This window comes from Neocloeon triangulifer, unplaced genomic scaffold, assembly GCF_031216515.1.
Source record: "Neocloeon triangulifer isolate White Clay Creek 2 clone unplaced genomic scaffold, ASM3121651v1 ptg000004l, whole genome shotgun sequence".
Lineage (NCBI taxonomy): Eukaryota > Metazoa > Arthropoda > Insecta > Ephemeroptera > Baetidae > Neocloeon > Neocloeon triangulifer.
Window position 1 is genome coordinate 3,145,726 of NW_026775547.1, and position 12,023 is coordinate 3,157,748.

General features: G+C 33.6%; 1 protein-coding gene across 1 annotated transcript; it reads right to left on the minus strand.

The window, feature by feature from the left end:
* Positions 1 to 451: 451 nt before the first annotated feature.
* On the minus strand, positions 452 to 2,221 carry LOC132193442 (uncharacterized). The gene is made up of 3 exons (XM_059614110.1): positions 2,158 to 2,221; positions 1,807 to 1,858; positions 452 to 1,102 (listed from the first exon to the last, which is right to left on the minus strand). The coding sequence occupies exons 2-3, from the start codon at positions 1,816 to 1,818 to the stop codon at positions 605 to 607; spliced, it is 510 nt and encodes a 169-aa protein (XP_059470093.1). The 5' UTR covers positions 1,819 to 1,858; positions 2,158 to 2,221; the 3' UTR covers positions 452 to 604.
* Positions 2,222 to 12,023: the final 9,802 nt, after the last annotated feature.

The window sequence follows — 12,023 nt, forward strand, 5'->3', positions numbered from 1 at the left end:
GGTGTACTAATTGAATTTACTTAGTAATAAAATATACAGGATATTGATGCCTATTTGTCCGCAATGTTAAAATAATGAATGATCTTAAGAGTGCAAGAAAAAAAAAACACTAAAAGCTTTTAATGTTTGATGAATAATTGAAATGGAATTTCATGTGTTTTTAGAATATCCAGCCATAAAATTTACCGTCGCGTGTTTTTGTCCATTTGTTTTTGTTTTTAGCTCTTTTAGTTTGGTTTGGTTTAATGAAAGATTATTTATTTTGATAAGTTTCATGTAAAAAGCTTAGAAACATTAGAATGTGATCTGATTAATTTAAGTTCATTGTCAAGCTCAAAAAAGACTAAAACGATGCTTCAAAAAGAGATTTCTTTTTCAATCAATTTCAACAAGATGGACACTTTAAAATTTAGTTGATAATTTTCAAAGACAAGAAAAAAAATAAAACAAATTTTAACTTTTCATTTATACTTTATTAATTGTCATCATTTGAATACAGTTAGAATGTTTTCCAAAAATTAATGATCATAGAAATGTTGCATGGTTTATTTTTCAGTAAAATCTAATTTGAAATTGTGAAGTTCAAGAGTACAATAAGGGGTTCCTAGACTCTGGGACGCCCTTGGGCGATGGAGGGTCTGACGACGCCGTTGCGGTCGGTGTAGAAGGTTGGTGGGCGGTAGAGGTCGTGACGGGCGACGCGGTTGTTGACGGGGTCGATGGTGACGCTGAAGCGTTGGGCGCCGGGGCGACGCGAGAAGCGGCGCTGGTTGTGCTCGAGGGCCCAACCCTCAGGGATGGTGTACCAGTTGCGTTGGTTGCGTCGCACCGGCCGACTGAAGATCGAGTTGGGGTCGGCGCGGTTGGGAGGGTCGGCGGGGCCGTTGACGGTGGGCCGAACGATGGGAGGGGGCCGACGGGGGGTCGTGAACGTGTGGGGTGGCCGACGAGTCACTCGGCGAACCACGCGTGAAAGCGCATCACCCTCCACATTGTCCAGCGCCACCTCGTCTTCAGAGTCATCGTCTTCGGCGTTGAAGGAAAAGTCCTCCTGCGCGGCCGCGATCGTCACCAGCGCTGCTGCCGCAGCGAACAACAACATCTGAAATTTTTTTAGTGGATAAGAAAAAAAATCTCAATTCTCAGGCGGTTTGCATTTTAAAATTAATTATATTTGATTTGAATATTGACGAATAGTTGGGGTTGAATTTTGGTCCCTCTTCTAAGATTGAAATTAATACTTTTCTTTTTTGATCTTTTTGGCCAACCTTAATTTCCATGTGACCTGCCCTTCCCAACGGCGTGTTACACTTTTTTTATATTAAAGCAGGTTTGAATTTGGTAGTTGAGGAAGGGATCAATTTGGATTTAAAAAAAAAAAAAAAAAAATAGATTCCTTTTTACAAATATTGATCTAAATTTTGAATACGATTTTTAAAATAAACCAACATCAACAAAAACCTTCAAGTACATGCAAATCATTAATTTTAATGCGTAATTTTAAATGTTGAATGAAATAAAATTATAGGATAAATCATAATTATAAGATATTTCTATGTTGCTATAGTTAAGTATACTTCCCTATCGAACCGTCCAGAGGGATAAAAATAAAATTACCCCAGTTTTAGATAATGTACGGTAAAAGCATTAAAAAAATTATTTTTAGTGATCCAAGTTTCTCTAATTATCTTTACGTGACTTAAACTTTGTAGGTTTTTAATGGATTAAATCCCGAACTTAACGACTCCTATTAATGAAAAATCATTCTAATCAGAAATTTCATCTCATCAAGAGAAAAATACTCACAAGTTTCCTCATAATTTTGACGCTTCGTCTTCTATTGACACGATCAGAGAATCTGCAAACAGAATAATTTAACATGTTACTATGCGCGTGAAAAATCCACATAAGTAGCAAAAGGTATGAAATATCTATGATTTTAAATTTGCCCCGGGACTTCCCTTTCAATCCCTGAATTTATTTTTGATTCTTAAAGTATTGAAAGAAAATATTGCAGAAGGAAAAAATATTTCAAAGCCATGTTTAAAATACATGGATAGAGGTAGTCTTAAGACTAAAATGAGTAAAACTGCAGTAACAATTGAAAAATTAAACGTTAATTAATTAAAAATAGTTCTAAAATGAGGATGAACTTACCCACACTTGCCAGAAGCTGGAAAGAATGTGATTTGATGAGAAAAAAGTGGCTCCTTTTATATTCCAAAGAGATCCATACGATCCACCACACGTTCCTTCCTCTGCCCTTCACCTTGAAAACAAACAATTCAGCGGTCAAAACATCCCTTCGCGTGTGTTTGTGTGAATCCCAAATTTTATTTCGAGCCTTATCGCAGGTTGCCCTTGACTTTGTTTATTTGATGTATTTTTGGAGCTTTTGTTTGTTTTGTTTGTAACCGCACTTCTCGCTCGGTCCACCGCAAATCTTCCTGTGTCTTTATTTTTTATTATTATATTTTATTAATAATTCAATTAATATAATTAATTCTCATATTTAATTGCTATAAGCTGGATCAGATCTTGTTGTAACTATTTACATTTCATATCAACATTTTTTTTAGTTAAGATAACATCATTCAAGATTTTTCACGCTTTAAAAGATTAAGACGTAATAATTACTGACATTTTAAATTTTAATTTACTTAAAAAACAATTTTATTAAAAAAATCATGTGTGCATTTTAACAGGAGAAGAAATTTAATAATAAATTTTAATTTGCAATCAAATATTGAATAACTCCATGTCATTATTTATTTCATTTTTTGGCATGTGGATTACTTAAAGCTGCAATTTAGGACAGCGACGTTTCCAAATTCAGGCATTAGACATATTTCTGTAAAATTATACTGAATTTAAATAAAAACTTGAAATATTTTTTCATTATGAACAAAAAATAATTTTAATTAAATATATATTCATTAGAGAAAACACACAAGAGTGTGAAAATTAAAAAAATTACATTATTTCACATTTTTTTTTTAATCTTTATATCGATTTATTTATTTTATTCACATAGAAAACCAGTGGGAAACTCTCACGCAAATGATTGTTTGCACCAAAACATCCTTTCGGAAGGATGAGCTGAACCTTTCTCTGATTCCGTATTCAGTGACAATTATTTCGCCGAATGATCCGATTGTACATCGCACCCCTGCTGTACAACAGGGTGCCAACAATCAAACAAAGCTGCTGGTCGGCGACGCCAGGAATTTCCAATAAGCCTCGGGATTAATCACAATCCACTAAACTCGCAGCTCGCGTGCCGAGCATTACGCACATCCAAATAGAATAAAATGTATAAATTGCGTCTATCGCTCGGACTATATATAAAACAATTACGCCCTTCCTGTCTCTCTTCACATACAAACAGACAGTGGAAAATTATTTCCATTTTATCTCACAAATCGAAAATCGCGGCTGACCGCCGCCGTGGTGGTTTTTCCGCCAAACAGGAGACACGTGGCTTACAAATCGAAATCGTTTGACCCTCGGCGTAATAATGCGCATTATTTCGGTCTTTTTGGGTGATTAGCCGCACCGACCGACCGACGTACCTACTTTTCCGCCTAAAAAGAGAGACACGGTCGCGTGTTTTGCGTCGACTCATCACCCTAAGCTGAAAGCAGAGTATTTGTTTCAGTCGACAAATGGACTCGCTCTCTCGTGTTGCATTATTTATGTATGCGCCGAAGAAGAACCACTCCCTCCTCCCCTGACCCCCAACTATATATAATTGAGATAAGTTTCGAGTTACGCACATCGGCCACACACGCATACGCTAATGGACATATAATTTTCGGGAAAAATTCTCTTGTTTAACACCTGAAATGGAGTAATCAACTCTAGAACGTGTGTGTATTGTCACCACACGGAGAAGCATATTGAATGTCGAATGTGTATGTAATCGATATTGCAATTATGGAAAATTGCTTCATTATATATGATGATACACTATGTATTGCATAAACCATAATAAATTAATTTTATTCATTTTAATTAATTATAACTACAAATTTAAAAAATTGTTTTTGTTTAAATAAAAATATTTACCTAAAGTTTTGTTTTTGATTTTAAATAAATTATTTTTTATGTGATAAAATATATTATTGTCAATAACATTGATAATTAATTTTTCTTTTGATTTTTTTTTTAAAACTTTTGACAATTAAATAATTTGTTTTAACCAATAATCTTAAAAAATATATTTAAAATTAAATTAGTTCATCTAGGCGCTTCCAATTGATACAAATTAATTATATAATACTCAATTTTTGCTTACATCCATTTTTGAAATGATTGCAATTATATCTCATTATTAACAACAAATTTTAAGTAAATTAAATTATGTAATGAAATAAAAATGAGCATTTTGGAAAAAAGTAGGCAAATTAACTGCCCTACGTAATTGATTTCCCCCTGGTTGAGTTGATTATTATGTAGTTATAGCTACGGAAAAGACAAAATACTGAAAAAATTCTTGATTTTTTCCTTTATCTAACAATAAGTAAATTTATTCTATCAAACGGTTTTTATTTCAAATGAGGAGATTTCTTTTAATTTGTTATTTCGTAGAAACTAAGAGATTGAAGGTGAATTTTCTTTTTCAAAATTTATGACGTACGGTTAAAATTTTAAAATAAATTGTTATATAATCAACAAGGCGATAATAGGACGAAACATTGTTGATTTTTTTATCAATTAAAATGTGCTTTGAGAATATCAAGTTTTCCAATAATAATAAATGGGCTTTAATACGATATGAATTTTTTTTTTTACTAGTACGTTCAAAAGGTTGTACCTATTTTCCCACCACTAATGAAATTTTGCTCCTGCATTTGGCAATAAAAATTTAATTATATAGCGCAAAGTATGCTACTGGCACGACCTATCTGCAGTTCGGTTGCCTACTTTCTTTTTCTAAAATCCTAGCAGACCATTCCGCTCGAACAATTGCATTAAATTCCACTCTGTCGCACCCATCCGAGTGCTCTCGAAAGCATTCCAGCGTGTATTAGAAGCATCACCTGTGGATGGGGAGGGTTGAGCGAGAGCGAGTGGATTAAAATTTCCGAGGGCGAGCAATTAAAAGCGACGCCAATAAAAGCAGCGAGATCTCTTATCTGTTCTCATCCCCCGGGCGCCAGCCAGCCAGCTTTTTACGACCCCTAAAACAAAAAGCCTCCCCAGTGACCGCTCTTTAATATTTTCCTTTGGTCACCCCAGTGGAGTTTGACCGGAAACGACTCAATAAAATTAAGCTTTCTCACCCCCCTAGTACGGCAGCTTTATTATTTTAATTTCGGAATCGGTGCAGATGGCAATTAGACAAAATTATATAATGCTGCAGTTTCAATAAACTTTTATTGTTATTCACTTTTTTGGGATAGTATAATTGTTGTCGTAGATTTTATCCTGGTTTAATTTCAAAAGGAAGTATTAGCATAGCATATTACTTTTTTTAACATTTTTAATTATGGATTGTAATTTGTAATCATCTCACTTTTATTTTCATTAAAATATCATTTGAAACGAAAAATAAAGTTGAAATACGAATTCAAATTTATTTTTAATTTCAATTGAAAATAATGAACAATTATCAAACTAAATTAATAAAATCAATATTATGAGGATAAATTCATTCAAATTTATTTTTTAACTTAGAGATGCGCTTTGGTAATTTCTTTCTATCGGAAGGAAACTATTTCGGTCTGGCCCATAATTTTGTAAACAAAAATTTCCTGAAAAATAATTTCAAATGCAAATTTCTCGGAATTACGCTTATCAGCCAATTTCGAAGGATCATTTTTCTGCTCTCCCTTTACATGCAGACTTTGTAAAAGCACAAGTGATTTAACACGACGTCAATGCTACTCGTCGCGTCGCAAACACATACACACATTTTCCGAAACGCAATCCTCCCGAGAGAGAGAGACAGAAAGAGCAAATGGGCCTTGCGGTGGCGTAATGACCGCCATAATTCAGACATACCGTGTATATTTGCATAACTCGCAGCGACGAGCACGTGGTCGTTACTTTTTACGATGAATATTTATAGATCCGCGTGTATTTTATTAACACCCGATTAAACCCATCCTCCGCCGCGCTTGCGAGAGAGAGAGATGCTCCCAACTAGACGCAAATTTGTTTAAGGGCGCGCCATGCAAATTGCAACCCCCGCTACGCTAGCTGTGTATGCAGCTGAGGCGCAAAAAGAGTCGAGTGCTATGCGTGCTGCGCGCCCATAAACATAAATTGCGGCCGACTGCTCGGATAAATGTCACCGGGCCGCGCATCCTTTTTCATTCAATTTCCAGCACGCGCAGCAACAACGAAAATTCTATAAATTAATCAGACGGTAAAAATCGCGAGTCTGGAAAGAGGAAAACGTGTAATAAAAACTAATAGTCCTTTACAGCCATTAGTGGTAGAATATTTTTAGACTGTGACTGTGGTGGAAAAAATCCTCTTCACATATAAATTCACCCCAAAAATTCACTCTTCGGATGGAAATTTTGGCGAATTAAGTCATTCGTTTTCAAAAATATGTGGGGCTAATTAGACTTAGTATGGAGCTTGTTAAGAAATAAGCTATTTTTATTTATTTTGATAATCTGGAAACTTAACATGTTTTCTTTGGAAAAATTTTGTAATGAAAGTGCATTGTATTCTTCTAAAATCAGTGCCAGCATAAATTTTAAAACAAAAATATTGTAAAATTAATTAACTGTTCTAGAATTTTAAAAATTTACTTGCCAAAATGGACATTTTTAATTAATTTTTGAACCTGAAGTCGTCTTACAAACTAAGGATAATAATTAATAAATTAAAAAATTGTATTACTTTTATTTTCGCCAGCTTTGATTTCTGAGCAAAAATAAAATATGTGTAGAAAAGCAGTCATGTTCAGATATGATTTGTTTTTTTTCCAAGCGAGTGAATAAAAAATAGTTTACGCCAAACACACTATTTTTGGTTTATATTATTCAGTGACCAAATTGTTAGGGTCGCAGTGGCGAGCGTAGAATTTGTTTAAATTTATCGTCCACTGCAAGTGCCACTTGCAGGAAGTCAACGATAATTTGTTGCGAATATAATCGTATCGAAATTAAAAAAAACCAGCCGAGTAAAAATATTTTGTATATATTTCTCAGAGACGATTTATGCTGCTCTTTGTTGCGCTTCCCCACCCTCCGTTGTATTCATTATTTTTTACATGCATGAATTGTGCATTGTGTTCTGTGCCGGGGGCATGTTGTGTGCAGATTGCTTTTGAATAAACGCCAATAAATCTTTCATAAGCTACGAGGCGGCGCTTGAAAGCAGAGTTTTCGTTTATTAAATTTCTCGAATTTTTGAAGAAGCGACTTTTCACTTCTTGAGTTTCAAAATGGAATTCAATCTTATATTTACTAATGAATATTTTGCGGCTTGCCAAAACCAAGTGAATGAATTTCATTATATAAATCTTAACAATTTGTGAGGAATTATAATAATAATTCAATTATTTATAATAAATATTTTTTTATAAACTTTTAATTGTTAGTATAAAGCAAACACATTTTTAATTGTTTGTGAAGTATTTTACTATACAAAAATATATATATATATACATATATATCGTCGGCTACGCGGCCAAATGGCCGATCTGGTAAATACCCCTGTGGGGAAAATGGCTAGTGGCCACTTTCCCCGTTGGGGAAAATGGCAGATGAGCATTTCCGGACAAATTTTTTTTATTGTTCCAATGCATTCAGTGTAAAAATCTGCATCAGAAATAACCATAAAAGTATCAACTTTCTCGGTAGATGTCTCATTATCGCGAGTTTGGGGAGCAAAAGTAAGGCAGTGCCACGCCCCCTTACCAAGTTCCACAGCAAGCAGGCAGCATTCCCGCTTGCTGAATAATGCCAAAATTGTTTTAAATGCAATAAATGTTAAAAATAATGAAAATATTAAAAATATAAAAATAAAATTTTAATAAATTTAATAAAATACCTAACATTAAGTAAGAAGTAAAATATCAGAATAAGCTGAAGTTTCGTCAATATTGTATTCGAAAGTGATAGCTTTTTCATGCATTTTGCATGACAATGCAAATAATTCTTTAAAATAGATATAATTTTAAAATTAAATAAATAGTAAAATATAGATTTTTTTATTAAAATATTTGACATGCGACCAGAAGTTTTATGTTGTATCCAAGCTAGATTTTACTTTACTAATTATTGCAATTTATAGAAAGTATCAGTAAAACTATTCATGAGTTTATAATCAGAAGTGACGCCGGGTCATGTGAAAAAAGAAAAAAAATGCTTTTAATGCCTAAATTGTTTACTATTGTGCAAATAAAAGAATAAAATTTAAATTTATTTTAATAAAATAAAATAATAAAAATATTATAAAAAACGATGAATTAAAATAAAATTATATTATAAAATATTATTATCAAGTTAATTTGAACAAAGAAAAGCAGGAAATAATCGCATAAGTGGTTTAATTTCGATTGTATTGTACGTTTTGCTCTTTCAGTGCGGAGTTACTTCCCTTTAAATTTCTTACAACAGTTGTATATTAAGGTTTAAAAGAAAATTAAGTCTACCAAATTATCTGCAATAACATGCTGCACTTTGGTTCAAATTTTGAAATCGGAACATTGAAAATTGGAGCAGATATATATAATCAGTTTTTTGCTTCTCCTGTAAAATTTAAAAAAAGGCTCATCTGCCATTTTCCCCAACGGGGAAAGTGGCCACTAGCCATTTTCCCCACAGGTGTAATTACCAGATCGGCCATTTGGCCGCGTAGCCGACGATATAAAAAATAAATATTCAATTTTTTAAAACTTCAATAAAAACTTAATCGCTTAAACGTATTAATTAAAAATAGTAATTATAAAATTATAAGAATACGTTTATATATTTTGTATGTTATTTTAATAAAAACAGACTTGAAATGAAATTAATTTTGTCATTTTGTCATTTATTTGACAACTACATATAATTTTATTTTTTATTTTTTCAGATTTCAGAACATTTGACCAAGATTTTTTGGAAATAAAAATCCTTAAATTAAAAGTCAATACAATTGACGGAAAAGACTAATAACCGGTTAGTCTAATGTATTAAAAAATAATTCTAAATGCCATTAAACCATATATGCTAAAATTATAAAAAAAAAAATTAAATCGTAATTACAACAATAGGACACAACATACTATTGTCCACGCCAACTGGCCAGTTCGGAATAAAATATCAATTCGTCTCCTTTGTGTTGTTAGATTTGTTTGCATAATGACGGTGGCTCTAACGCCATAGAGAGCAGCCCATTGTTGCCGGAGAAATCGAGACAGTTACAAAGTAGCAAGTTTTAGTACGTGTGTAGTTTTCCAGCATCGGACGCGCGCGCATTTGCATTAAAATAAAGCACTGCACACTGCATATTTATGGCTTTGCTTCTCGTCCTCCCCCGAGAAAGGGTGATAATTGAGATTTAGGGGCAATAATCTCCCTCACTGACCAGTCGCACTACAGAGACCGGCAGCAGATTTCCAACCCTTTCGCTCGTGCAGAAAGCAATAAATAAAAGCCAAGGAGTTTTGCATTGCAGATGAGCGCTGCAAATGGAATTCCGCCATAATTGTGTGTCATTGTTTTGTTTTAGCGCGTCTAATGCAGACAAAAGCGAAACATCACAGCGAATACCAATTAGGCCCCCGATTCACACCGTCGGCCCCCGGAGGGACCGGCGGCGGCACAAAGGACGGGAAATTGAATTTCGCTGCCCGCCGACGAGATTATTAGCAGGGTGTTTGTATGTGTGCCGGATTTTTTTTTTGCAAGACTGCCTCTTTTGAAAATCACACGCCGGTTGACAGCTTGTGATTTGCGGTTGATGCGAAAATTGTCAGCACGGGTTCATTTGCATACACAGACACCCACTCCAACCTCGACCGATTGGATATTGTAATTGTGTTTGAAAGGGATTTACTCTTAAGTGCATGTGACTGCATTATTTTTCCTCCCCCCCCCCCTCCACAAACCACGCAAAATTATTTAGAAATGGAAAAGTGGATTTGAAAAAGTCTAGACGCGCATTTTTTTTACATGTGCATTATACTTATTATTTTAAATATGATAAAAAGACAAAAAAAGATAACAATTTTTTTATGAAAAGGACGTTTGGCAATTTTTTTATCCTTGTTTAAATTATTTAACGATCAAATTAAATGCTCTACCAATTTGAGTTATTTAAAACATCAACTTTTGCCAATTTTCAATGCTTTGGATCAGCATCGGATGAATTGTCTCCAAAACTAAACAACATACCATCGCAAAATTTCAGTATGTTATTTTACATGACTTGGAATATCTTTTTGTATTTGACACTCAATGAGAAGTTTGAGTTTTGTGTTTTTTTTTTAAATTACGCGTCGAGTGCATTAGTGACCAAGAACATTGAACTATGACCTCGGGGTCAATGAGAAAGTTGTGTGCAGGGAAATTTTTTGAAACAAACACAAAAATGCTTTCTCTCTATTTTAATTTTTAAATGAGCTATGCCCATTTTAATTTTTTTCAAAAAAGCCCAAATCCGGCGATATATTCAAAAGTTTGACTTGAAATTTTGGATTCTGATTGTGAAATATTGTCATTCATGGCATTCATGCCTATGGTATGTTATTATGACGAGAAAGATATTCTTCTAAATGTAGGGTTTACATTTATATTATCTCAATGGCTTTGGAAGCACCTCAAAATTTTGGAGAGGAAAATGTATTTTTCTATATTTTTATAAAAACTGTAGGCCATGACATCAAAAATTTATTTTAAAATTTTTACTTTTGCTATAAAAAAAACTCTAAAACTACATTGTATAAAAATAATAATCCATAGCATAGACATGAAATTTGATTATTTTGAAATAATTATTAAAAAAAAATTAAAATCATTTTTAAACAAATATTGTTTTTATATTACTTTTAACACACATAAAATTATTTCATAATAAATATTAATACATTGTATTTTTATTTAACAAATAAAAATAAAATTACTTTTAAACAAAAAATTTTAAAAAATTACAGCAAAGCCAATGTTGCACTGTTTGAGTCTCTTGAGATCAATCGCAGCAACTTGGAATTTCAGCACACCATATCTCTTAAAATTAATATCTCACAAGTCGCAAGCCATCTCATATCGTATAACATACAAACTTTGCACTAAGTGCACACAAGACAAAGCCGTTAGCGTTTTCGTGGGTTGGAAGGAAATGGGATGAGCGGCGCCCTGCCGAAATTCGGTGGCCCCCTGTTTCTATTTGTTTGCGGCCTCATTTAGCAAATCATTTTCCTCTCTCTCTCTGTCTCTCCTCGTGATTTCGCCGAGCACTCAGCTTGATGATTTTGACAAACAACAATGCGCTCCGTCATTAAAATATTATTTGTCCCGCAGAGATGAAATATGAAAAAAAAATATTTCGAGCACATCATGTAATTGTTAAGTGAGGCGAAAATGTCATTTCAGCGCGCGTCTTTCATCTCCTTCTCTCTCATTTACTTTTCTGGATCATCCTTAAAAGGTACGTATTCTTTCTTGGAGACGCGCGGCGTGGATTTCACGCGAGAATGCGTCTTTGAATATTTTAAATTTCGCTCGCGGATGATTTTTTTATCTCTTGAATGGAAAAGACGATGCGAAATAAGAAATGAGGGAAGGCTCATCTTTTTTTGAGACGCTATTTTTCAAGATTGCACGAACCATTACTCGGGATTAAACTTTCGGAGCTTCGCTGTTCAATCATGATTATTTTTGTTTTAAATAAGTGGAATCTTTCAAACTTTTAAAAGAGCAGGATTAATTATTTCTTATTAAATCAATTCTTGAAAGTTCAAGAGCCAGAGGTGACCTTTGGCCAACCATTATAGCCTCAATATAAATTAAAATGGTTTTCTCAATAATTAAAAAAAATGGCAGTGCAGATGAACTTGAGGAAACTTTTTCCTGCAG